This window comes from Panthera pardus, unplaced genomic scaffold (genome assembly GCF_024362965.1).
Source record: "Panthera pardus isolate Hobbes unplaced genomic scaffold, ASM2436296v1 HiC_scaffold_8, whole genome shotgun sequence".
NCBI classification, from domain to species: domain Eukaryota; kingdom Metazoa; phylum Chordata; class Mammalia; order Carnivora; family Felidae; genus Panthera; species Panthera pardus.
In genome coordinates, this window is record NW_026527013.1 from 53,275,806 (window position 1) to 53,302,115 (window position 26,310).

At 46.5% G+C, this 26,310-nt stretch overlaps 1 protein-coding gene and 1 long non-coding RNA gene across 11 annotated transcripts in view; one reads left to right on the plus strand and one right to left on the minus strand.

The window, feature by feature from the left end:
* Positions 1-26,310, minus strand: part of VGLL4 (vestigial like family member 4) — a 164,368-nt gene that overhangs the window by 6,528 nt on the left and 131,530 nt on the right. The window contains exon 1 of one of the 6 annotated variants that reach the window (XM_019428141.2): positions 16,423-16,493. The exons of 3 other annotated variants lie outside the window; for them this stretch is intronic. In XM_019428141.2, the coding sequence (XP_019283686.1) occupies positions 16,423-16,436 (14 nt within the window). In that variant the 5' untranslated portion in view covers positions 16,437-16,493. Of the gene's footprint in view, positions 1-3,249; positions 3,598-5,973; positions 6,009-16,422; positions 16,494-26,310 lie in introns of those variants that run through there. 2 more of the 6 variants (XM_019428142.2, XM_019428140.2) reach the window with 2 other exon arrangements.
* On the plus strand, positions 316-9,051 carry LOC109254354 (uncharacterized). Of its 5 annotated transcripts, none has more exons than XR_008420154.1 (5): positions 316-772; positions 975-1,141; positions 3,701-3,994; positions 7,419-7,597; positions 8,526-9,051. It is a non-coding gene; the product is annotated as an uncharacterized LOC109254354 (long non-coding RNA). The 5 variants fall into 5 exon arrangements; XR_008420156.1 differs by lacking the exon at positions 8,526-9,051 and adding an exon at positions 2,618-2,792 and having other exon boundaries at positions 7,419-7,620; XR_008420152.1 differs by lacking the exon at positions 8,526-9,051 and having other exon boundaries at positions 7,419-7,620.

Here is a 26,310-nt window from a genome sequence, read left to right on the forward strand (position 1 = left end):
GTTTGACAAGGATCTGCCACTCGGCATAATCCAAAGTCACCAGATGCCTCCAACGTGGAGGATCGTGTTCTAAGCCTCCAGCAGCATTAGCTCTCTGGATCTTCCCCACAGCACGAAGGAGGTGCCTCAACGACTTTCTTTCCACGTGACAGAACTGAGACTCAGGGCTGTGGTGCCACACTGGCTGAGAACTGGTGCCGTCTGCCCCGGCTCCGAGCGTGCAGCTCTACCATCCAGAACATACCGACCACAGCAGTCCACTTGAGGGAAGTCCCTCAACGGACACTCCCGAAGCCCTCAGCTGTGTGGAACACCACCCCCACCTGCAACCTGAGTGACCCAGTCCAAAGGCAGCATCCTATATTGCATCTGTTAGAGAATGCTACATACAGCGTGGGTGACTGGCAAGGCACAGCCGATAAAAGACCAGGAACACCATTGTGGGCTCAGCCCAGGTCCCTCCTCCCCTGTTTATTCCTGGGGTTCTCTCTGCCTTGGGTCTCAGCCCCCACAGTCCACCATGTTCTTTACTGCAAGGACAATCTTTTTTTTTTTTTTTTTTTTGTAACAAATGAGAAGTCTTTTAACTAGAAATGTGGTGGGTAATTTCAATGACTTTTCTTTAAGGGATGCAAATTATTCTCAGGGTCCACAGCCACCATCCGCCTCAGGGGGCAGCCTGTTTCACAGCAGAGAAGCTTGGGCTCGTGCACTGAGAAACCCAGAGAAATCAACAGTCACAGCCCGCCTCTCCGCCTGAATCAGATGAAAGGTAAGCTAGTATTTTATGCACCCAGGCATGCCTTCTCCCACTGCAGACTCACAGGCAGTTGTAGGAAATGAACACACGGCGATCCCATATACCCTTTGCCCTGCTTCCCCCAATGGTGACGTAGGATGGCACCACACCCAGGCTACCCACACTCAATCTGCCCGCCTGATGCAGGTGTCCGCTTTACTTGTTTTCATCCCAGCGTGAGCTCTGTATAAGGCAGATCCGACCACATCATGCCCTTAGTTACAATTTTCAGCAGCTTGGCACCGCCTTCTCGCCGGAGTCCCAAAGGCCGACCACCTTCCCATCCTCACACCCCCAAGCGTTGTGCTCTGCAGTTCTGACAATCTACTTGCCATTCTTCAGGTAAGATGTGCCAGTGCCACTTTCTGTGGCTAACGGTATATGTGTGTGGCCGCCCCCCCCCCCCCCCCCCCCCCCCCCCACACACAGCACTCACTGCTAACCATGCCTGCAGCTTTAGGAGCTGTGCTCTGGATACCCAAGGGCCCAAGCAAACCTTTAATAAAAAGCTCATCACACCAATATTAACAAAGTCTTCATCTGCGCCCCCGCCCCACCTTTCCGGGGGCTTCCAGAACCACACCAAGCCCTGCTCATCCTGTACCCTCACTGCCCGGCATGCTACCCAGCGTGGTAAGCCGTGGTGAGGACCGTGAGTGAACAAAAAGGAAGCCGTACACAGGTGACCGGGGAAGGAAAGGCAGGCCCCACGGCCACGGAACGAAGGATGGGCAGAATCTGTGAAGGAGTGAGAGCAGAGGGGCCGCTTGCGAGTATGTTCACACCTTTCAGGTGGATTGTGTGCCAGGATCAGTACGCCATCAGGGGCTAGGTGGAAAGAGCAGGAAACGTGGCAAACTCCAGCCCCAAGCTTTAGTTCCACTCACCATCTCACAGGCAAGCCGCTCAGCCCAGTGCTACCATCTACCATGTGGTCACAGTACAATATGTCTCGGAGGGGTTTAAATAGGGACTGGACATAATACAGACCCAATAATCGTACTAGCACAGGGCAAGTGAGCAGTGAACGCGGAGGGACACATCAGCTGTAAGCCTAAGTAATTCACTGCGTAAGCCACAGCTTTTCATTTATGGGTGATTTTTCTCCCTCTTATCCTCTGGGTTGACTATATAGAATGACTTAAAAGCAGTTTGAGAATAAATTTTCAGCCTATTAAGGCAATCACAGGAGAATATGTTCTGGTCAAACAGTTCCATATATGCCACATATACCCCAACAATTTTCGAAGAATTACAAAAACCAAACAAAAACCAAACAAAACAAAAAAACCTTAATTTTGAAACCCGCCTGTCCACAATTCCATCTTCCTGTGATGATTCAGAAGACATTACAGGGCTTCCCAACGAACGCCTCCGGGGCTATGAGAGCAAACAGCCATAATCACACGGCATAGATGAGGCCGTTTCGCTGGACAGACTTCCAGCCAGTCGGACCCGAGATAAACTGGACTTTACCTAAATGGAAATTTATCGCTAAACATGCAACTTATCAGACTAGGGAAAAACTACATTGTCACAATACTCCTCTTCAGTATCAGGTTTTCTTCTCAATCGGGATAAGACGTAATGCTTGATAAGGTGCGTGAACTGCTTCCCTGAGACTATCTTCTCCCTGCCCGCCAAAATGAGGTTCCTGGAGCCTACTGAACACACTCCAGAAACTCTGGACGGAATGATGAGCTTCCCAGTCCGAATCTGCCTCTGTCCAATTCAGACTCCAGTTTATCAAGCAACGTTGACTGAGCCCCTATCCTGTGAAGGCCACAGAAAGTAAGACACAGCCCTGCCTTTTCACAGGCTCATGACCCGGCTGCAGCAGAGAGGCCTGGGGAGGGGCCAGGCTCACACATGACAGCTACAGCCCCGGGGAAGCCAGCACGTGCCACATCACAGACAGGGGAGAATGCGGGAAAGAGCCAAAGGATGAAGAGTAGCCTAGGCTGGTGGGAAGAAGCAGCCTGAAGCTCAGGCCGTACATACCTGTGACCATCCAACATCAGAGTCACCAGCACAGACCTACTACAGCACCGGTGATCCTCCGAATCTCATGCCCAAGTGGCACTTCAATACTGACAAGGCACAGTGAGGTGTATCAACCCAGCCGGGCCTCTGGACAGTCAACTGACGCGCAGGGATTAGTAAACCACGTTATAGGGGAAAGGGATGCCCCAAGGCAGTAGTGAATGGTCTAAAGGCATCTGGCTAACAGGGCAATGCCATACCCACAAAGTGTGCCCCCGAAACCCGCTCTGCACCCACACCGCCCTGGGGAGCAGGAGACAAGAACTCTGGGAAAGCTAACCAGAAAACTGATCAGCTGCAAACATGACACAGTGGGACATCACGGATCAGACAAGACACTGAAAACACAGAAAGAAAACGTCTGAAGTACCTGGCATTTAATTTTAGTAAAATTATATATTACTCACATTTCCAGCTCACTTTCCTGGTTCCCGGAGCTTAACGACATACACTGTTTTCCATGTTTCCCCCTCCTCCAGTGAATCATACCCAAGGCTCCACTGCTTCCCAGAGCATCATGTGCTCTCACGGACAGCAGACAAACCGCACGCTTCCTGCCTGCCAGATCCAAGTCGCCCCCGTCGCAGTTAAAGACAAAGTTTGCTCAGGAAAAACCCACTACAGCCCCATCAGAGCCTAAAGGGCTCCCAGGTGCCTTGATGCCACGGCCGGGCTGCTGCCTCCGATGCACCCGGCCCCCTTCCTGAGAACCCACACTCATCCTGGGGCAGGATTGCCAGTGCCAACTGTTTCAGGAGAAAAAACGGAAAGGTGGGTGGGGGTGTGTGTCTGTGGGGGGGTGGGGAACAAGGGTAAAGAGGTGGTAAAAAAGAAGATGCATATTACACTTTCCTCCAGGACAAAGCGTTCCGGGGAACGGACACCACATGCTCCCTCTGCCCTCTCTGAGCTGAGAAATCAGAAGTGTCTACTGTGCTTGGGGAAAAGTAAGCTGGATTCCAAGCACTGAGACTGTGAAAGAATCACGTGAAAAAAGTGCACCGTGTCCATTTGTATTCTCATTAAAATGGGATTTTCCTGCCCTTAAACAGGAGCTTGGACCTGAAACCAAACCCTTGGGAAGGTACTACTTGATATTCTTGGGCCTTGACTGAATTCCATTAACTACTGACAGCCATTAAATAAACCAATGTGAGTCTGAATTCCTCCAGCAGGGGAAGGGATCTGTGTATAAGACATTGTAGGTGTTGCTTTCGAGGAAATATTCTGGGCCCCAAAGGCCCCCATGCTGCAGGTCTCTCCGCCCAGGTGGGTGTGGTGGGGCCCACTCAGACCCCAGGCCCAGGTCCCGGTGACACACCGAACATCCCTGAAGTGACAGAGTGCCCTGTGGGGTGGGGCACCAGAGCAGTCCTGGCGGGGGTGAAGTGAGGGTCTGTGGCAGCCTCCACTGGTGCACGAGGGCTTAGTGCAGACAGAGCACTAAGGACCCAGGAGCAGGGGTGAGGTGGGGGGAGCAGGAGCCCATGGGGTGAGGGTCGCAGCCAAGATGCAATCGTCTCCTCAGCATAGTGCTCCTCCTGCTCCCATTTCACTCCTCACAGGAATGGTTGCCCTCTGGGAACGAACAGGACAGTTCACATTTCGTGAACAAACAAATGTTCACAGTCTAGCACAAACAATCAGCTCAGTAAAGCAGCTTTGGTTTTAAAAAAGCTTCACCAAGACAACATACTTAATGCCACTGAATGGAACACTAAAAATGGCTGGGGGTGGGCGGGTGGGGGAGCGGTGCCTGAGTGGCTCAGTCAGTTAAGCAACAGTCTCAGGTCATGATCTCATGGTTCCAGCCCTGCAATGGACTGTCAGCACAGAGCCCGCTTTGGATCCTCTGTCTCCCCTCTTTCTCTTTCCGCCCCTCCCCCACTTGTGTGCGGGTTCTCCCTCTCTCTCAAAAAATAAAATAAATTTTTAAATTTTTTAAAAATGGCTAGGGGCGCCTGGGTGGCTGTTGGTTAAGCATCCGACTTTGGCTCAGGTTCTTGTGGTTCATGAGTTCAAGCCCCACGTCGGGCTCTGGGCCGACAGCTCAGAACCTGAAGCCTGCTTTGAATTCTGTCTCCTTCTCTCTCTGTCCCTCCCCTGCTCAGGCTCGGTCTCTCTGGCTCTCAAAAATAAATAAACATTAAAAAAAAATTTTTTTTTAATGGCTAAAGGGGTGCCTGCCTGGCTCAGTCAGAAGGGCATGTGACCTTTTTTTTTTTTTTTTTTAATGAGAACTCAAGTGAGAAAGCAAGCATGAATGAGGGACGAGGGACAGGCAGGGACAGAAAGCCAGAGGAAGAGAGAGACGGAGAAAGAGGGAGAGGGAGGGAGAGGGAGAGAGAGGAGAAGAAGAGAGAGAGGGAGAGAGAGGGAGGGAGAGGGAGGGAGAGGGAGGGAGAGAGAGGGAGAGAGAGGGAGAGAGAGGGAGAGAGAGGGAGAGAGAGGGAGAGAGAGGGAGAGAGAGAGAATATCTCAGGCAGGCTCCATGATCAGCACACAGCCTGATGTGGGGCTCAATCCCACAACCCTGAGATCATGATCTGAGACAAAATCAACAGTCGGATGCTCAACTGACTGAGCCACCCAGGCGCCCTGAGCATGTGACTCTTGATCTCACGGTCATGAGTTCCAGCCCCACATTAGGTGTAGGGATTACTAAAAAAATAACACTACATTTTTTAAAAAAATGGCTAGAATGGTACACTGTATGGTAAATATGCTTTACCAGAATTAAAATTAATGATTTTCTCAAATTAAAGACAAAAAGCATCCCACAGCCACCACTTACTGGGTTCCCCCTGGGTTTGTGACAGTGTAGGTGGTGCCGTCTCACTCGTGCAGGAAAGAGGAGCAGGATGCTGGAGATGAACACTTAGCCAAGGACGGAGGGGGAGGCAGGGCATCAACCATCCTCCCCCTGGGTCGCTACAACAGCCCTTCATCACCTCCTGCTTGCTCCATGCTGCCGGGAGACCCTGTAGGCCTGGTCCTGTAGGCCTTGCTCTCCAGTCAGCCAGCTCCACGGGGCGCTCCAGAGGGCCCTGCACCCCTATGCTCTGCTGTCTCCCCAATGCCCTGCGCAAGGCTGAGCACACGGTGAATAAGTGAATTATTTAAGTACCTACATTACGTGCGTGTCAAGTGAACCGCATCTGTGGTAAATGAAAAGGGAATTAAGGAAATTTCAGGGGCAATTCCTAGCAGGAGAGACTTTCTTTTTTTTTCAACGTTTATTTATTTTTGGGACAGAGAGAGACAGAGCATGAACGGGGGAGGGACAGAGAGAGAGGGAGACACAGAATCGGAAACAGGCTCCAGGCTCTGAGCCATCAGCCCAGAGCCTGACGCGGGGCTCGAACTCAGGTACCGCGAGATCGTGACCTGGCTGAAGTCGGACGCTTAACCGACTGCGCCACCCAGGCGCCCCTAGGAGAGACTTTCTTAAAGAGCAGAATTCAGGGAGCATTTAAATATGGAGAATAAGCAGTAGTGAAGATACCTTCCCCATTTTCTGCCGTCTCCCCCATTCTCCCCTAGGGCATCCAAACCTCACATACCCCCTCTTGCTTTCTCCTTGTGAGCAGGGTAACCCACAGCTTCCCGACATGCTTCCAGATGTGTCCCCAAGCATCCTGGTCAAGCCTGTCCCTCCTTAGTACCAACTACAGACAGGAAGCAGAGGGGGCGGTGACACTGCCAGGGCACTGCTGTACAGAGGGAAGGCAGAGACACCCTCCTGGGTGTAAACTGATGAGCTGCGTGTCACAGGCAAGAAAAGTTGGGAAATGTTGCCATTCACGGTGTCGCAAAGACAGAGAACAATCTGGGACCTCTGCTTTGGTCACGAACATGTCCTGGCCAGCAGTGCAAAGCAGATGGAGACTGCCTTTGACTTGAACTCTAGGGAGAGACTGTGTTGCACACGACAACTATCATCCCTCAACATCACTTAACAATCAAGACAAAAGCCAGAGCCCTGCCACCCTCAGAGGTTCAAGGGAATCCAACCTGTGCCTGAAGGGCACTACAACTGGTGACTTACAGGGTTACCACATCTATCCACCCACGTAACTTTTCCCCCTATGACTCCCTGACAAAGGTAGCGTCCCCCACTGATAGCTCAGATTTCAGAAAACGATGACACAGAACCAAGCCACACGCTCCCCACTTGCTCTATCGCATGACATTTGTGACCTGCAGTCACAAATACAGTATCTTTATTATCGCAAACTATCACCTATTGAACGCTACATGCCAGGTCATATTCTAGACTGTAATGTGTTATTCAGTCTCTCACTACGCTACACAGTAAGTATCATCATGCCCATTTTATAGAGGAGTAAACAGGTTCAGAGAGGTCAAGTAGTTCATCTAAAGCTGCAAAACCAGAACCGTACAAGGATTCTAATTTCTATTTGACTGGTTCCAAAGCCTTTCCTTTTCATCGTTCCCTCTCAAGCGAGGGGGAGAGTGGTAGAGAAAACTACCAACACCTATGAACCTACCATCCAAGACTAACAGATGAAATTACATATTGTATTTGCTTCAGACCTTTTCTTTCCTCTTCTAGGAAACGCTGGCAGCCATCAGTACAGGAGAACAGGGCAGACTCAGCTGAAACCCTTCCTCTGTGATCGCCCCCCAGGCTCGTTCCCCACTTCAGCTCTGGATGCACCGCTGTCCTGTATTTGGGGAATCTTCCTATTCGTGCTTATGAACTCTCACCACATAGGACTAGATCTGTAAACAGTATGTAGCACACTTTTTAAAAAATGTTTTATTTATTTATTTATTTATTGAAAGAAAAGGAAAAGGAAAAGGAAAAGGAAAAGGAAAAGGAAAGGAAAGGAAAGGAAAGGAAAGGAAAGAAAAGAAAAGAAAAGAAAAGAAAAGAAAAGAAAAGAAAAGAAAAGAAAAGAAAAGAAAAGAAAAGAAAAGAAAAGAAAAGAAAAGAAAAAAAGAATCCCAAGCAGGCTCTGTGCCCGATGAGTGGCCCGAACTCACAAACAATGAGATCACGACCTGAGCTGAAATCAAGAGTCGAACACTCAACCGACTGAGCCCCCCCCGGGCGCCCCATTAGCACGTTTTAAATTTACATCATGGTATCAATCACACTGTACATACTGCTTTGCAGTCATGCTTTCCTCCCTCACGTGGCTTTGGGGCTCTCCCCACGTTCCGACCTAGAGATCTAGTAATTTACCTGCTGTGTGGTATTCCTTCATAGGAACACACCATAATGTATTTATCCATTTCTCTACTGACAGGCATCTGGACCATCCCTGGTTTTCCCTCATTATAAATAACCCCATGGTGTTTCCATCTCTGCACATCCCTTTGTGCCTGGGTGCGGGGGTCTCTCAGGATCTCTCAGGCAGATATCTAAAGTACACTGCTGGGTTGCAGTGCTCACACAGATGTTGCCAAAACCCTTTACGATGTGGCCGTCCACTCTGTCTGTACCTGCCTCTGCCAGCTGGACATCACCGTCCCTACCAACGTGCATCCTCTGTGGCATCCAGCTTTGGCAGTCTGCGGATCTCTGTCATTCTCGCGGTGCGGAGTCAGTCCTCCTGGCTGTTTTAACTTGCATTTCTCTAGTTGCCAGCGCAGGTGAGCCTATTTTCATATACGTATTGGTCATTCTACCTCCTTGGCTTTTAATTTGTTACAGGTTGAATTGTGCTTCCCCCAAAAGATGCTCAAGTCCTAACCTCCAGGACCTGTAAATGTGATGTCACTTGGAAAGAGTCTTTGCAGATAATCTAGTTAAGATGAGGTCATGAGAGCGGGTCCTAATCCAACACGACTGGAGTCCTTATATACAGGGGGTAATTTGAACCAAGTGATAAACCCATAAGGGGGGGAAACAACGTGAAGATACACGGAGAATGCCATCTACAAGCCAAGGAACGCTGGAGGCCACCAGAAGCAAGGAGAGAGGCAAGAGCAGGTTCATAGTCACAGCTCTCAAGAAGGAACCAACCTTGCTGACACCTTGATCTTAGACTTTGTAGCCTCTGTCCAGAACTGTGAGACAACATGATTCTGCAGTTTAAGCCCCCTACTTTGTGGTGCTTTGTCAGGGCATTCCTAGGAAACAAATACAACTTCCACAGCCTTTCCCTGCCATTACTTTATGCTTCTTTAGATATTCTCCACAGGCAGGGTTTCTTCTGCTTCATCTATGATACACACGCACACACGCACACACACACACACGCACACACACACACCACGAATGTTTTATAACTTCATTTTCAAATAGGTTCATAAGATCCACTGGACCTTGTCATGCAAGCCTGTCATTATGAGGCATATTTAATGAGCACCAAGAAATGACAGCACAAGCTGAGACTGTGTGTGTGAGGCCAGGCCTGCCAATAAGAAGCTGCCCCCTGACTTCACCTCCAAGAGCAATTGAGGAAGCCAGGAAAAGGCAACCCCATCTGCCCCCACAAACAAGGGAAGAAGCTCATCAGCCAAATTATAATCCAAAACCTTGTGGCTCAGTAACATTTTGGACAGATGAAGGCACGGACAACCCACCAGATCTTTCCATCATTCCTACAGCGATGGGCCCATCGATAACCAAACCCTCGAGCCCACCGGCCAGCTGTACACTGTCCCCCGCTTGCATTCACTGCTTGTGCCTGCCCTCTGGGTCATCCGCCGCTGTTCCCTTGGAGCATGGAGGGAACTGGCGTTCAGAGGTGGAACAGCTGGTAGGAGGTGGGGCAGGGACTCAGATGAGGCCAACCTTGCCTCTTCTGCTGAAACTGCCTGCAAGGTTTTCAGAAATAGCACATTTCTCTAGTGCTGGCGGGTAGGGGAATCACAAGGAGCGGACAGTGTAAGAACAACTACATATCTAAGTGACATTTCTGAGATCATTGATGTGGACTCTCTCTGTATAAAGGAGTCAAGGGTTTCCAATCAAAGCCTTCTCAAAAAGGGGAGGCACTAAATCAGCATAACAACATCTCCATATATTCTTGAGCCTTCGAGATTCCTCAGACATCCCTCTTGTTCCTCCAGCAGGTCAGCCCTAGTGAGCATTTTGTGAACTCCTGCCCTTCTTTCTGCAGGGGACTAGAAGGATCTCCGGGGGAAAGGGGGTCTCTCTTTTCCTCAAGCACAGTTACTATGCAGATCTGCACGAGGGACTCCAGGGCACCCAGGAAGCCTGACTGAGGTCACCTGGAGCCATGCAGTTGCACTTACCCATCACAGCCACTTAGGTAAAGCTTCTACATAAAACCGAAATGTAAGTCATAAGCAAGAAAACATTTTTTAACTATTTTAGTTAGAAACCTGTCTGAAACATCCTAGAACTCACTTCTTTCCTTTCCTGGAAGCCGTGTGCCGGTTTCCTCCTGGAGAAGTGTGCCTGCCACCACAGGGAGCGCTTCTCTCTCCCTTCTCCTCGTACTGGGCCAGGAAGCCACTAAGTGGGTTTGCTAGAACAATGTGTAAAGTAAGAGTACACAGGCCCTGAGTGAGTGCAGGATGTACCACGGCACCCCACCCGCCCCGTGCACGGCTCCAGCATGCAGACACCCGACCTGCTGCACAAAGGAAGAGCTTTCCAGACCTGTCACCCATGGGAGGCAAGACTCTCAGAGATGTTAGCGGGCAGGGCAGAGCCCTCACAGATAGCGGAGAGACTCCAGCCACATTTCCAAACAGCTCAACCCTATGTAAATAAGGTACTGGTTTTCTTTGACTGGAACTGTCTACACATGTTTTCCATCATTAGCTGAGATCAGAGGAAAAACTAACGTCTGAGAAAAGAGGTAAAAACCCCGAGAACATGACTTTAAAGCATCTCCTCCCTCCCCCCATGTTGGTCACAACTGCCACCAAGACAGTGGGCCTCCACCTGCGAGCCAGGGCCCCGGGGACTTAGCACTGCCGGGACCGGGATCCGTGTGCGCTGCCTACCCCTGAACGGATCACATGTCCCACACGTGTACACTCAAGAGCTTTCAAGTGGATAGAGATGTAGCTGAGATAAATAAAATTTAAATTAATTTAAAATTCCTACTGCTACTAAATCAGTAGTAGCTTTGTCGTTATGTATTCTCTCAATGAAGGGTATTTTAAAAAATACACCCACTATCGTGTTTTTGGCATTAATGGGAGCCCTTGTACCAGAGACAGGATGGAAAACATTATGTCTTCTCTTCTGTAACTAAGCTGTAATGTCTGAGGCAGACCAAAGCCTAGAAAAGACCATCTACCTCCCTTCACAACAACAGAGGCATCAATATGGTGACGTTTTGCTCCACTGCCCTAATTTAGGGAATGCTTGCGACAGCTGGGACAAGGATAGGAGAAAGCGGGGGCAAAGGGATCTGCCCACCGAGACTGTCCGGTGCCAGCCCAGGCTTAACTGGGGTCAACCCAGATGCTCAGCTCTCCCTGCTGTGTCCCATCCCCTACCCCCACCCCCCAGTCTGATTCTAAACTCCACAGACAACACCTTACTTATACTAGAAAAGTAGAGTGTGGGACCCGCTGCTTTACACTCCCCTCCTCAGGGAGGAGGAGGGCGGAAGCACCCCACTTCTTAGCTGTCCACAGACCTGAGACCCAGAGAGAAGAAAGGTCCCTCCCGCACACAGCTGGAGTGAAGCAAACTAGGCAGAGTGACTTTCGTGCACGGTGCGCTGTTCCCAAGAGTCCGTCACCCGTATGCAGAACAGTGCCTGGCACACAGTAACGAACTTCTGGAGCAACCAACCAAAGGGCACATGAACTCTTAGGGAAAAACCAGCCCAAACTGGTCTGAACAAGTCAGAGGAGCTCATGAAGCTGGTGACAGGAGAGCCAACTCCAGCCACCGCAAACCCCATAGAAAAAAGTGGTCTGAAAACACCTTCCATCATCATTTCTGCTTCCGTTCTTCCAGGGTGGTACCAAGCCACCTTTCGTAATTCCATTCAATTTCTTCTGAAGGCTCACTCTTAGTTTTTACTCTGCATTTTGCAGCAAATCACTGGACTATATTATAAAGCTGTTTCACAAAAAGATTTGGGTGCATTGTCCTACCCAAAGGAAGAGAGCTTCATGGTAAGATGGCTGTAAACAAAGGAGAGAATGAGCAACCATGGCCTCCTGAAGATGGCCATACCACTCCTTTTTTTTAAGTTAAAGTGTAGTCGATGCACAATGTTACATTAGTTTCAGGTGGACAACAGTGATCCAATACTTCTATACATATGCTGTCCTCACCACAAGTGTAGCTACCATCTGTCCCCACGCAACCCTCTGACAGTACCACTGACTATATTCCCTATGTTGTGCCTTTCACCCCAGTGACTCATTCATTCCCTAACTGGAGGGTGGCTACTTCTTAAACACTTCCGGGGATGGGCACTTACTTTCTCTTCAGGCAATTCACTCAATGACTGAAGAGCTTCAATGAAAGATTCTTCCTCCTAATGAATGAAATCTGCTTTCCAGTTCAATTCTTGGGTCAAAGGTTTGAACCTTTGGAAAACCGTTGGAAAAATTCAATGGAGCCTCTTTCCTCTTCCAAGCCCTGGAAACTGCCGTCAGCCCTGCCATGCCCAGATTTCTCTTCAGCAAAAAACTGCTGCAAATTGTACCGGACCCCTTACCATCTTGACACCCACCTCCACCTGCCTTACAAATTAACATTCATCTTTGAGTGTGGTGCCCAGAACTAAACCTAATACTCCAGATGTGATCTAACACAGGGCATGCAGGAAAAGAGCATCCCTTTCAATGTATGGTAGCCTATTTCTGAACCAAACATCAGCACATGAGGTCTAATAAAAACTAAGGTTAACAGAACGCTCGAAATCAGGATTATTTCAACAGCCTCAGTCACCTGGAACTACATTTTTAACGGCATTACCCAAGATGCCAACAGTCACTCCAGGACCCGTGTCACATAGGAGGTGCGTGGTCATCTGAATTCCTCCCACTATTTTTTTCCCTTTAAATTCAGCTATATTTGTGACCGAACCTTAAATTCAGCTATATTTGTGACCGAACCTTAAACCATGCTTAACCGGCAAGAATTACAAATGGGTTACTCCACATTCACATCACATGTGCTGCACATCGGAGACAGACTGGCCAATGCCCTTGCCACACCATAGGCTTTGTCACTACTCCCTCTTCCCTATGCACACCCGCAGGCCGCCTTCCTGCACTCGACGCCGGTGGCCACCAGCTCCCAGTGATCTCGTGACTTCTTGATATTAGAGGATAACCTCTAATTTGGTGCATTTATTCAACACTAAACAAAAATTAGAAAGCCAATTTTTCTCTCGAAACCACCCACCTACCTTGACTGACTGACATCAGAAACTTTGTGGGCAAAATTACTGAGTTAAATTACTATATGTAACTGTACTAAAAAGTTTGAAAATTTAAGTATTGTATATATAAACTGATTAAATATTCATCTAATAAAATATAATGAGGGCTCTACCCAATATTCTTTAAAATAGTAATAAAGAACCTCAAAGACCTTCTGAGAGCAAATTATGGAGTACATTAATGCTAGGCATTGAGTCCATTAATTCCCTCTGGGCATTCAGGCAGTCCGGTCGGAACCCCATCTTTCAAAAGACTAGAGAAAAAATTGGCCTTTTTTTTTTTTAAACATTACAAGATAGGAACGAGATATGAATTAAAGATTGTTTTGAGGACCCTCATATGCTTGGAAAGGCTATTATATACTAACAATCGATAGGGAAATTACTCATCAATCTCTATTCTTAAAGCAAAGTTCCCAAGGGATCTGAAAAAAACAACAGAGATGGCCTATCTCATTTTTGTATGAGTTATAAAGTTGCATTTATTTTTTTTAAAGTTTTATTTATTTATTTTGAGAGAGAGAACGAGTGGGGAAGGGGCGGAGAAAGAGGCGGGAGAGAGATCCCAAGCAGGCTCTGAGTTGTCAGCACAGAGCCTGATGTGGGACTCAAATTCACAAACCATGAGATCATGATCTGAACTCGAAGCAAGAGTCAGATGCTTAACCAACTGAGCCATGAGGCATCCCTAAAGTTGCAATGCTTTACAAATATTCTCATTTGCAAACTTCATAAAATTCAGAACTATCTCTAAGTGTCTGCTTAGCTTTGTTTTACGTGACTAACGTCTAAGAGCCATCCCCTGGGCTATTAAAAATCATGTCCGTATCCGAAACCTGAAACCCGGAAAAGAAATGGGGAAAGGAACCTCAGGGAACTTGATGATTCTGTTCAACACTGAGATGGCATTTTCCCCAAAATCTTGAGTCGATGATTCCAGACCCTTTGGAGAACCTCTAGAGTCCGTCCCCCAATACCCCAGTGACACACCCCTCTCCTTTTCTTGAGGAGTTCAAAACCAAACGGTAATGGTTAATCCTACCTGCCCTTTAAATTAAAATCACCACCCCCAGAGTCCTCACACTGTGATTCTCTATTATTAGGCACCAAATATCAAATCCTCAGGGGCTGGTCTTCTGCTGTCTTCCAAACCACTTACCTCCTCCTTACACACCACTCATCTCAATGGAGTATGGAACACATGATAGATTCATTATTCTCTATTCAAGTGAACTGAAGATATATATATATATATATATATATATATTTTTTTTTTTTTTTTTTACTGTGGTAAAATACACAAAAAATTTGCCATTTTAGTCATTTTTAAGGACACCACTGAGTGGCCTTAAATATTCACACTGCTGTGCAGCCATCACCACCATCTTCAGAATGTTCATCTTCCCAAAATGAAACTCTGTCCCCATGAAACACGAACTCCCCATTCTTCCCTCCCCCTTCACCTGACAGCCACCCTCCTCGCATAAACGGAATTGCGTACGATTTCATCTTTTGTGACTGGTACACTTCACTTGGCAGAAGGTCTTCAAGGTTCATCCACGTTACAGCGTGTATCAGAGTTGTGTTCCCTTTTCAAGGCTGAATAAACACTCCATTGTGTGCACACATATTTTGTGTATCTATTCATCCAGTGATGGACGTTTGGGTTGTTCGCCCCCTTCTTGGGGGTGAATAATGTGAATAATGGTGCTATGAACAAAGATGTGCAAAAACTGGTTTGAGTCCCTGCTTTCACTTCCTTGGGGCACATGCCAGTAAGCAGACTTGCTGGATCATATGGTTATTCTATGTGAAACTGTTTGCCCTTACAAGCCTTGACAAATCATCTACATGTCTGTCCCTCTCTACTAGAGAAAAATAAAAGGTTTCCAAAACGATGGGTCTTGGCTCACAACAACAACAAAAACGCAAGTCTTGGTAAACACAGACCAAGTGGCCCATGAGAGAAATACTCATGAATAATGTAAATATTTGACATAAAAATTAAATAAACAAAGAACATCCATCACCCAGCTCACCAAAGTCAGCAAACTCAGGGACACACACGGACCACAGTCAATGATGCTGTAATCACCAGTGAGCATTCTGGGAGACTCACAAGCTACATACTTGTGGTTCTCATTTCTCACTGTGGGCCTTTAAAAATTAGTTCAGGTCATCCAAGGATGGCTAATGTTAATAATAGTAATAACTACCACTTGTATAACATTAGCATACAGTTTTACACAGTGTTTTGCACATATATTATCGTTAACAAATCTTCTTCAGTCTGCAATTCCTCGGCAACTGCCCTGAAAATGTGTTTCTCAAACGATGAAACGAAAACCCCGCTGTGCCTACCTGTGTGGGCAGGTGGGAGCGCCTGGACGCCCAGCTCTCAGGTGGTCAGTTCAGAGCAAGGAGGCGAGAAGAGGGTAGGGGGGTAGGAGGCCGCTCTGTGGAGTTATTTGACGGGTTACTGAGAGATGAAACCAAAGTGCTCACTTTCTATTAAATGTGAAGGATCTCTCGGTCACTAATTGACCCTGCATCTAGAACAACTTACAGACAGGGGACACAAGGAGAATTTCCACGGAGGGAAGTGGTCAAATAGCTGAGGTCAAAACCTCCAGACTGCAATTGTGGCCAAGGGCTTTTATTTCCCTTGTAATTTTCTTTAAGAATAAATGTTAAACCTAAAACATACCCCCTTTTGGAGGCCAACCTGGCAGCTGAAGGGAATAGGAAGAAAAAGCACCCTGTACTCCATGAATCAGCAGCCACTCAAACTATGCACCATTGTCTGGAGGCAGTCACATGATAGCCGGGCCTGGCAATAACACGTCAGCCATCACCTGGAACCTGGTTACTTCCAATCCATTAAGGCAACAATTACTAGTGTGCATTAACCCTTACAGCTCACACAAGTCACTGGTGGCCAGCCCAGCAGCCCCATTAACAGCCCTCTCTCTCCTGCCAGGTCCTCTCAGAAGCAGCACCGGGGACACAGCTCTGATTGGGACGAGGTGCCATCTGGTGAGGGGAGAGGGCTGAGCAGGAAAATCACTGCTGTCCCTTCTGAGCACAGTCAACTCTACCTCTCCCAGGACTCGCTGCCTCATAGTTTAAATTAATTACAGCTGAAAATACAGGGTTGCCATCTGGTTTGAAAAAGCAAGGATAAGGGAATAAAATGAAAGGGTTTTTGGTACTAACCTCACTTTAATCATTGCCAAAGAGCATGAAGACAGCCCCGCGTCCTCCCACAAGAAAGCCTTGGGCCTCACAAACTTGGCAAGCAGGCCCAGGCACAAAAGTGGGTAGGCAGATCGCCTGTCAGAATAAGAGTCCCCGTCTAGGAGGAGAGTTGCAAGGTAAGGGGCCTGCCTGCCCCCACACTGCAAGGAAAAGTTTCCTGTGGGTCCTGGGATAGGTTAGTAACTCCTGGGGGGGTTTATTTACAGAGGAGGTCTTGCCAAAACGTTACATGCATCGTTACAGTTCCATTTCGTGCGCAAATAGATGTGCTGTCAGAATTATAGCATGCGATTTCCTCTTTCTTTGTTTCTCCATCTTCCATAGCATAAGGCTTTTATAAAACTCTAAATAAGGCTAAACAAAACACAGGAGAGGAAGGTTGCTGGAGAAGGGAGCCAGCCCTGACGGCACCATGCATGCACCTCCATGGCACCCCTTGCATCTGGGCCTTCAGTGAAGGAATGTCAGAAATCCCCATTTTTCTTGCGCTGCAGCCACAACTCACTTGTGTTTCATAGGACGCAACTTCCTTCTGCTTTCCTCCCACCAGCAGAATCCTGGATCAGAGGCTCTTTTCTGTTAGGACTCGGGCTGCAGAGAAACTCTGACTGTGGGCAGGGGGAAGGCAAAGGTACCCCAGCAGTACTTGCTTTTCTCTTCACGGGCATTCAGTGGGTGCAAAAAACTACCATGTCTGCAGCCGTCTCCATCGACAGTACCCTAGCGTCAAGGGGCCCACCAACAAGGGCATCAAGCCAGATTTTCAACCCATTTTGAATCATCTCCTGCCCACCATCTGAGTTCGTTTCGACCCAGGTGAGTTTTGCAAACAAAACCTGGAGGTACCAGAGTCCGGTTGCTTTCAGAAAGTAATCCCCACTGAGGCACAACGGTGTTTATTGGAACAAACTCTAATTAATAGCTTACAGTCTTTCATAAACCAGAGATCAGGATGCTAACAGAGAAAGGAAAAGCGGATTATGAAGACCGGCATTTCTGTTCTGGGTAAACACACATCTTCAACTCAAAAATGATTCGAAAGTTGTCTTCCAAATCCTGCCCTGACAGAATCATTGTCTATAGCAACAGTGTCCATAACATTCAAAATCTCAGGAGTGTAACTTTCGAGTAAATGGTACATCTGTCAAACCACAGGAAACATCTGGTAAAATGGTTAAATAAAAACAGAATTTAAACTTCTGATTTCAGAGCTTACTTATGGTACCCAACAAGAGGCTATTAAAACAAATACCGAAAGCACTCTGGCCATTCACAGTGCTGAATGGCGGTGAAAAATGTCCTTGAGGGGCAAGGGAGGGAGAAAGCAGACAAGTCAGGAAAAGGCAGGCGGTGCCCCTGCCCTCACACCACCACCCGGCACTTCTTCAGGCACAGCTAGGTCCCCTCCCCTAGCCAGGGCTGACTCCTGCCCTGCACACCCACATCCCCCATGCCACCCACAAAGTAGGCACTTGGGAAATGCTGGGTAAAATGAACTAGTGAAGTAATAACACAAACGACATGCTTCTCTCCAGTTCACAGCTAACATGTATTTAGCAGACACAATGATCCTACCATCAAAACAGCACAGATATATGTGTTACAAGATATTAACCAACACACTGCAGTCCCTTCCAGAACACTCTAGAAGCCTTTTCCATTAAAGAAAAGATTGATTCAACCACTTCCAAATTTTAAACATCTCTATTTCAAAAACACATTAATGTTGAAAAGCAAACGACAAATTAGGAAATTATTTTCCTAACACATCTGATGAAGGATCCTTTGCGTGAAAAGTGCTAACACATTAAGAGAAAGAAGATGAATGCCCTAATGGAAAAAAAAAAAAAAAAAAAAAAAAAAGGACAAAGATACAGTCACAAAAGAAATCCAAATGGCCAATAAGCATATGAAAAGATCATTCAAGTTCCCTAACAGCAGAGAGGGGGAAAAAAGGGCAAATTACCACAATGATTCCCCTATGAATCTTGCAAAAATTAAATACATGGTAACAGTCACCTGTGTGATGATGCAGGGAGACAGGGCATGCATACAGTGACTAGTGGGAATGTGTATCAGTGAACCTGGTAGAGACCAAGCTGGCAAAATAAACGAGCCAAAGTAGAAATGGGTGCCCTCTGACCCTGAAATTCCATCTCAAGAAAAATGGGAAATATGGCATATGAACAAGGATGTATATACACACATCATCCCACAAGTTTCACAAATAACAGTAAAACACTGTAAACAACCCAAGGATCTGCATTTGCTAACAAGTTCTTTGGGTTATAAGCAACATAAAACAAGGCTAGCTAGTTGAAGGGGAATTTACTGGAAGGATACTGTGCTACATTTCTTGGAAATGAAAGAAGAGTTAAACAACCAATCCTGGAAAAGGAAAAAGAGGAGGCAGTCCCAGGACCTCGGCAATAGGAGGGGGAAGGAGCATGGAGCTCCTGTGAGCCACGGCAGCTGCTGCCTGGAGCTCAGCACCGGGCAAGACGCTTGGCTGGGAGGCACCACTGCCAACAGTTCCAGGTCTTACCGCTCAGTCACCAGGGTAACGCCACAGTCACCTTTCCAGGTCCTACACAGACACCCACATCCCATCACAGCACCAGTGAGCAATTACTGCCATCAAGTCTTAAGAATTCTGGGACTGTTTTTATTAGATACCATACATGCTGCTGAAAATTAGAAGACACCTACACACACACACACACACACACACACAGCACCAGTTTTCAGTCAAGAGATTTCACCTGAGCTTCAAATGAATTACTTGTCAGTAAGAAATTGTCAGTAAGATCACACAGGAAGCAATATATGTGGTTTTGCTGGAGTTCTGTAGATTTGGGGGACAAAGGAACAGAGAATGCTCTATCTTTGCCATGAATAAGTGAAGGTACTAGAATTTTTTTTCTTTTAAGTAAAACTGTTGGAATTATGGGCTAGAAATTGAAATGAACCTTTTGGGCAGTAATAAAAATCTATGAAAAAGGTGATTTAAGCTAACTTAGAGAGCAGGCATGGAATTTTTTTTTTAAGTACGCTTCACACCCAGTGCAGGGCCCAGTGCAAGGTCCAAACTCACGACCTGGGATCAAGACCTGAGCCAAGATCAAGAATCAGACACTTAACCAACTTAGCCACTCAGGCTTCCCCAGGCATGAAATTTTAATTTGTTCCATGTACTCATCCATCTTGTGTTCCAGACCCCTTGCTGCCTCCTTCACCAGGACTTCTGTCCCTTTCACTCCTCCCCGGTTTCTGAACTTGCACTTCCCACTACATAACAACCGCACACATATCCTAATACCGCCTTTATTTATCATGTACAATGGCACCCCTCCCAGGGCTCACAGACAAACCATCTCCCTGCCAGAGGTCCAACTGGTATCCCGAGGGAGACCTCATGAGGCAATGACACTTGTCCCGGTCCAGGTCCCCCTTTCCCTTAGCCACCAAAACACAAATCACCACCCACCCACCCTGCAAAAATGGGAAAATCTATTCTAGATTAAATGCAAAGTGTACTTTGTAATTGAATCCCGAATTAAAGAGAACACAACTATAAAGGACATTACTCAATGTGAATATATTAGTAAACTGGATCACATCATTGTTAAAACACATATAAAAGGAAAGCAAATTTGGCAAAATATTAACAACTGCTGAATCTAGTGAAGGGTGCTCATTTAACTAGTTGTTCAATATTTCTAGAGATCTGAACTCTTTCCAAAATAAAAAATTGGGGTGGGATACGGTGGAGGGAAAGAAGATTGCCAGGTCAGATGATCGCCAACTTTGAATGGTATGTCTAGAATGATCTAACCAAGTACAGGCGAAGTGGGATGTTGGGGACCCTTGAATGGTCTTACAGAAGAGCTGACACGGGGATATGGGAAGGAAGCTGTGTGATGGAGATGCCATACATATTAAGATGCCATGGACAAAGAAAATGTTGGCTTCAAATACCACTCTCAAAAGGAAAGTCATGAGGCAGGATGGATAATCCAAATGGCCCACGAGCTGCTTCCCACCTTCTGTGTAGCTTGCCTATACATTATTTTAAAATTTAACCACAGTTAAGGAGTATTTCAATGATCCATAGTCCAAGAAGGCCCTCTACTGAGAAGTGGGAAAAGGGAGTTTGGGACAGATCACCATAATCCTTGAAAGTCACCCTGAAGAACTTGGATTTTATCTTGCCAAAAAGAAGTCAGAGCTACCGCCCACGAATAAACTTTGTCTCATCCTTCAAATAGGCTCTCAGGAATACGTGCCGACTAGGGCACTATGCAGCCATCAGCCCCTTTCAGCAAGATCTCCATTCCCAAGCTTTATCTACGATTCACAGCTCCTAGAGAAAGCTGTTTCCATCGGTTGATATAACTTGCTCTAAAGCTAAAAGCCTAACACAAAATGATGCAGGATCATTCAAACCCAACACACAGGGAAATGGGGCTGCTAGTGATGCAAGCCCAAAGCTATCACACACAACTAAAATAAACAAAATGAATCTTTTAGAATAGCCAAATAAACACTTCCGCTTCGAGAACTTTTTAGGTAGACTGGAAACAACACCAAAAGTAGTAAACACTTAGGCAGAGATTTGTTTGCTGTTCTAGTAAGAACAGATCTACTCTTTGGATTGATTTCCACCCGGAAGAAATGTCTGGCCATCCCTCTGAACTGTGAGGTGCACCCAAGCTGAAGTGAACTTCTCATTCCCACATACCTTATGCGCACACAGGGGTCAGAACACAAAGCGTAAGAAGAAATATAAATAGAGGAGTTGGGGGGGGTGGGGAACCACATTTCATTCACACAATAAACTCTGAAGGCTTATTAACTCAGAGTCAACATCAGGAAAAGATAATTTGATCCAAAACAAGCATCACAAGCAGGACTAGTGATTCAGACTGTAAACTGCCACGGCCCAGGTCCTCGGGATTTGCACTTTCCTGTCTTGGGGAAACAAGGGGTAGGGGAAAGGAAGGCAGTGGAGGTAGTGATGGTGGGGTTCCCTCTGTTCCAGAATGTTCCCTGAACTAAAACATTGAGCCTACAAGGAAAACATGGAAACAGAGTAAGTGGTACCACTCAGGGTTTATTACATATTTGAAAACAATTCTTAAAATCTTCCCCAAAGGGAAGTTTTGACAGTGCTCTCATAGTGACTTGTTCTTCATTCAAACACTTATTTAGCACCTAGCAAGTGGACACTGTGCTGGGTGTTAGTGCAACCGACAGGAGTAAGACTCCGCTCCCTCCCTGGAGGGCCCTGCAGTCTGGGAAGTGGAGCAGACAGATGGACACACCATTACAGCAAAATGTTATCATTTTATACAAAGAGATGTTCATCGCAAAGCAAAATGAACCATCATTTGCCAAGACAGGGAGGCAAGGGAAGTGTACCAGGAAGGAGTTAAGGCACATGGGCTCACCTCAGCAAGGCAGGAGCACACGGGCAGAAGCCCCCAAACGCAGACGTCTGTTCAGTGTTTTCTGGAGCTGACTGGGAGTCATGGAAGATTCCAAGAAGAGAGTAAGACTTCAGAAACCTTCCGAAGTGGCAAGACCAGTAAAGAGAGCACTGTCATGGAAATGGGGTTCTAAACTATGGCCCAGGCCAGTACTGACATGGACAACAGTTAGTAGACTGATGCAGCAGGCTGTGCACCAGCGGGTTCGACATCAGAGAGGAGGCGACTTCCAAGCCAAGTGGAAAGACAGCCGTTCCATCATGAAGACAGGGGACAGACGTGTCGAAGAAGGGAGCTACTAAAATCAATTCCAGCCAAGCATTGCTGACCTGAGGAGCACACACAGTATCCAGGAGGCAGGTGGCTCTGGTGAGGGTGAAGGGTAGGACTCAGCGAGACATAAAGATTTGGGAAGCCTCTACCTGGAGAGGTAGGTAATTCAAGCCCTGAGTTGTTGGCATGTGACTTCTTCAGAAGGATCTGCACAGTAAGAAGGATGCAGCCCTGCAGAATGGCAATAATGCCTTAGTCTTTGAAAGATCCTGAGTGGAGTGGGCACAGAAGTAGGAGGGGAACCAAAGAAAGCAAGAAAGGGCCATGGGAACCAAGGGAAAAGAGACTTACAAGGAAGAGGAAGTCCAATAAGATAAGGAATTGCAGGTTTCCTTCTAGATCTGGCAATGAGTGGGTCCCCAGTGAATGAGGGAGAGAAGTTTCATTAAAACTGCTAGCAGAGATCAAGGCACTGGACTGGGAAGTGGATATGGAAGTAGAGATGATCTGCTCCCTAGAAACAGCCCCGAGGGGAGGAGAGAACTAGGGATGGAAGATGAGGGACATAAGTTCAAGGAAGGGAGGACCTCGGGCTTTGCTCAACTTCTCTGGACTCACGGAACATCCTGGAGAGCCCCAGGCAGGAAAGATGGCAGCCAACAGTCCCAAATCCAGGAATTACATAGTCATTTCATTGCAACAGTTGGTACAACAGTACAGCACCAGACCTTTGAGAGTCTGAAAGTTCATAATGGAATTTTGAAACCAAATAAAATGTTCTTTTTGTTAGGCAAGTAGGTTCCCTGGAATATTCCTAATAGGTCTCATTAGAAAGGGATAAAGAATCCATGGCCAGTCATATGTGATTAACCCTGGGCTAAATGATGTTTCTGTACATCGGACTTCTCAAAGCCTGAAATGTGCTACCATGCACGACCAGACCCAGAAGACTGGGTTAAGTACTTCCCAAACTTATGCCAGGGAACACCTTTTTCCTTAGAGCATCTGGAGGCAAGAGCATTCTGAGACCATCTATGGGCAATGGTGCCTTGATTCCCTAAGGAGTGTTACTTAAGCAGTCACACGCAGGAAATCACTCCTGATATGTTAGAAAACCCCACAACCACTCTTTGATGGGCTCAATGACAGAGACAAATTTAGGGAGGCAAAGAGGTTTCAGTTCTCAGACTTGCTTCTCAAGTGACCCAACCTAGTTAAGAGTTGGTTTGTTTCTTCCACTCGACCTTCAGCCAGTTTCTGGAGCTGGTTTCTATGTGGACGCATTAGCTGCATTTCTTAGATCTCTTCAAGGAAGGGAAGGCAAGAGGTAGGATAATTTTGAGGAGAGTATGCTGGTGAAATTGGTTTCCTTCTTTTCTGCAGTACATGTTGCCTCTCTTGGGGCCATGAAGGCTTGGATCCAGACGTCAGATCCCTTGTTTGGCAAGGTTTCCAGCTACTGCCAGATTCAGAACACTACTGCAACATTAAGTTCTCTAATTATGCTTTGGAGACAATTTGTGAAGAATTTTCAAAATGGAGAGGGAAGGAGGAGGAGGGCTGCTTTATGCAGAGATTTAGCAAAGAAGATAGAGACCAAGTGGTGGCACTTATCAAATAAAAACACCAGACACAGAATGCTGGGCTTGTAAATGACCTCACTATGTGTGAGCTACATATAGCACAGGCAAATGGTGGGGTTATAAGCAAGATCCTAGAGGAAAATAAAAGAACCATCAGCACTCACACACAGACCATGTTTCTTAGCTTTCTTCTTTCTGGTCCTTGGTCAAATCTACTCAAATGACAGCACTTCATATACTTGGACAAACTGGCTTTGTATGGCAATAAGAGGTTTGTGTGGTCATAAAGCAACATCAAGATTAATCCTCTATGTATAAAAATAGCTGCCATTGTGTTCCCAGGGCAGAAGCATCTTCAAGACAACGGCACTCCAAAAAGAGCTTTGGAGCACAGATAATCAGAGTGGGAGGGAGAAACAGCCAAATCCTGTGTTGTTTTCTTTCCTCAACTTCTGAACAAATGCCTCTGACTTCCTCTGTAAATAAAAAGTCCTTTTTTCTATTTTAATGTGCCACTTTAAAAAGTGACTTTACTCATCCTAATGGAAGTTTTCTGATATATCCCTAATGTTCTTTAATTCCTCTCTAGGAAAAAAGTCCTTCTTTCTCAAGGTTCTCTTCCCACTTTTACATTCTTTGTGACAAAGATAAGCAAGCACCACAGAGGTCCCCAGAGCAGACCAGAAGGCAAACGATGATAGCCCTATTTTCTCTACTTCTTTGCTTCTTGGCACTCCTGGCATTTCTTTACTCTGTGTGTTATTTGGCAGAAGAACACCAGTAGCAGGATGGGTATCTCCCTTTCCAGCTCTCTGCAAAGACTCTTAAGGCAGAAGTGATGCCTGCTGGGAAAAGGCTGATGTCAGCTCTTAAAAGCACAGCTCCCTGCTCGGATAAGGAGGTCTTTGTTTTCAGCTGAACTGTGAAAATGAGAAAATGCCTCTAGCCTGACAAACAAGCAACCCACACAACACAGGTCAGGCCTGTGACCTTTATTTAAAGGTACCACACTTCATTAGCAAAACACTTGCATGGAACTCACAGATGCGCCTTTAACGCCACACGGGAGCAGGAGCAGCCATAAAAAAACCCAGCTTCGTTTCCATCCCTGTTAAGGCTGACCCAAAGCTCTGGCTATGGTGTTAGGGGCACAGTCTCACACTAAACAGTTCTCAGATTATACTTCCCTAATGTGAAACATTTATTAGACCCAGGCTCCCTCATTTATTTTTTTTAAAGTAAATGCACATATTTGCTACACGTGAGAGGAGAGATTTTTTTTAAAAAATCTTGTTTCACATTATCTCAGTTTCTAAGTTAGTTATTTAGGATAACTAAAATAAGGCTATAAAACAGCCTCCTGAATCCCTCAGAACATTTTTGGGAGTACCAAAATACTGTGTGTAGATGTACAGAAAAATACAGAATTTCAAAGCTAAAATGTCCCAAGTTTGAATGACGCCAAGAAGGATGTGGGAGAAAAGAGGGTACGTAGTTTGAGGGATTCTATTTCAAGAGCCTCTGATTTATGAAATCTGGAGCAGGGGTGGGGGGGGTGGGGGGAGGATGTGTCTCTGTAGACTTAAAGCCAATTTTAAACTGCTCCAGAGTGAATCTGTTAGACTAAGGTTACTATTGGCCTGTGCGCCACTAACTTAAAATTGGGTTAGAAATTTTAAATAAGAATTAAAACAATTTAAAAAGCACTTTCCTGGGCATAAACCAACCAACCCGCTTGTTTCTTCTTGCAGGGGTCCTCACCTGCACAGACACACCGTTTCCAGCCTCTTCAACAGAAGCTACGTGGCAGCTCAGCATCTCTGACGGGGCAAGCACTGCTTGGGAGGCTTTGCCTCGTGGAAGTTCTAAGGGCTGACAGCCCTTCATCACCTTAGGTCCCTGGTTCCTGCTGAAACGATGTCTCCACCTCTCATCCCCAAAGCATTATCAGTTATGTTTTGAGAGTGCTTAAATAGAAGATCGTTCAAAACTATAAGGCTTTAGGGTCCTTTGACAAATGATTCATAGAGACTGGATAACCAAGCTATTAATATAAATGTAACCTGCTCACTTAGAGCACTGGCTTTAGAATCAGACAGCCTGGGTTTTGATTCCTGTCCCTGTGACCTACTAGCTAGCCGTGCAACCTTGACCAAGTTACAGAACCTCTCTAGGCCTCATTTTTACCATCTGTAAGTGGTGATAATCATAGTATCCACATCACAGGGCTGTGAGGATGGGATGAGATTATGCCCATGAAGCACTCAGCATAGTGCTCTCGATACACAATAAAGAGTCAACAGTCACTGTTATTAATAAGCCCTGATGCAAAGGCTCTCCTGATTCTCTGGACGCTGGCGATGCTGACCTCTCTCCATGCTCAGTGATAAAGTTTGCCTCTCTGGAAGGCTTATGAAGACACACACATCTGTAACATGCTATCTATAAATATGTATTATTTTACCTTACAAAGTCCCAGTTGTCAGTAGGGTCAAGGTACT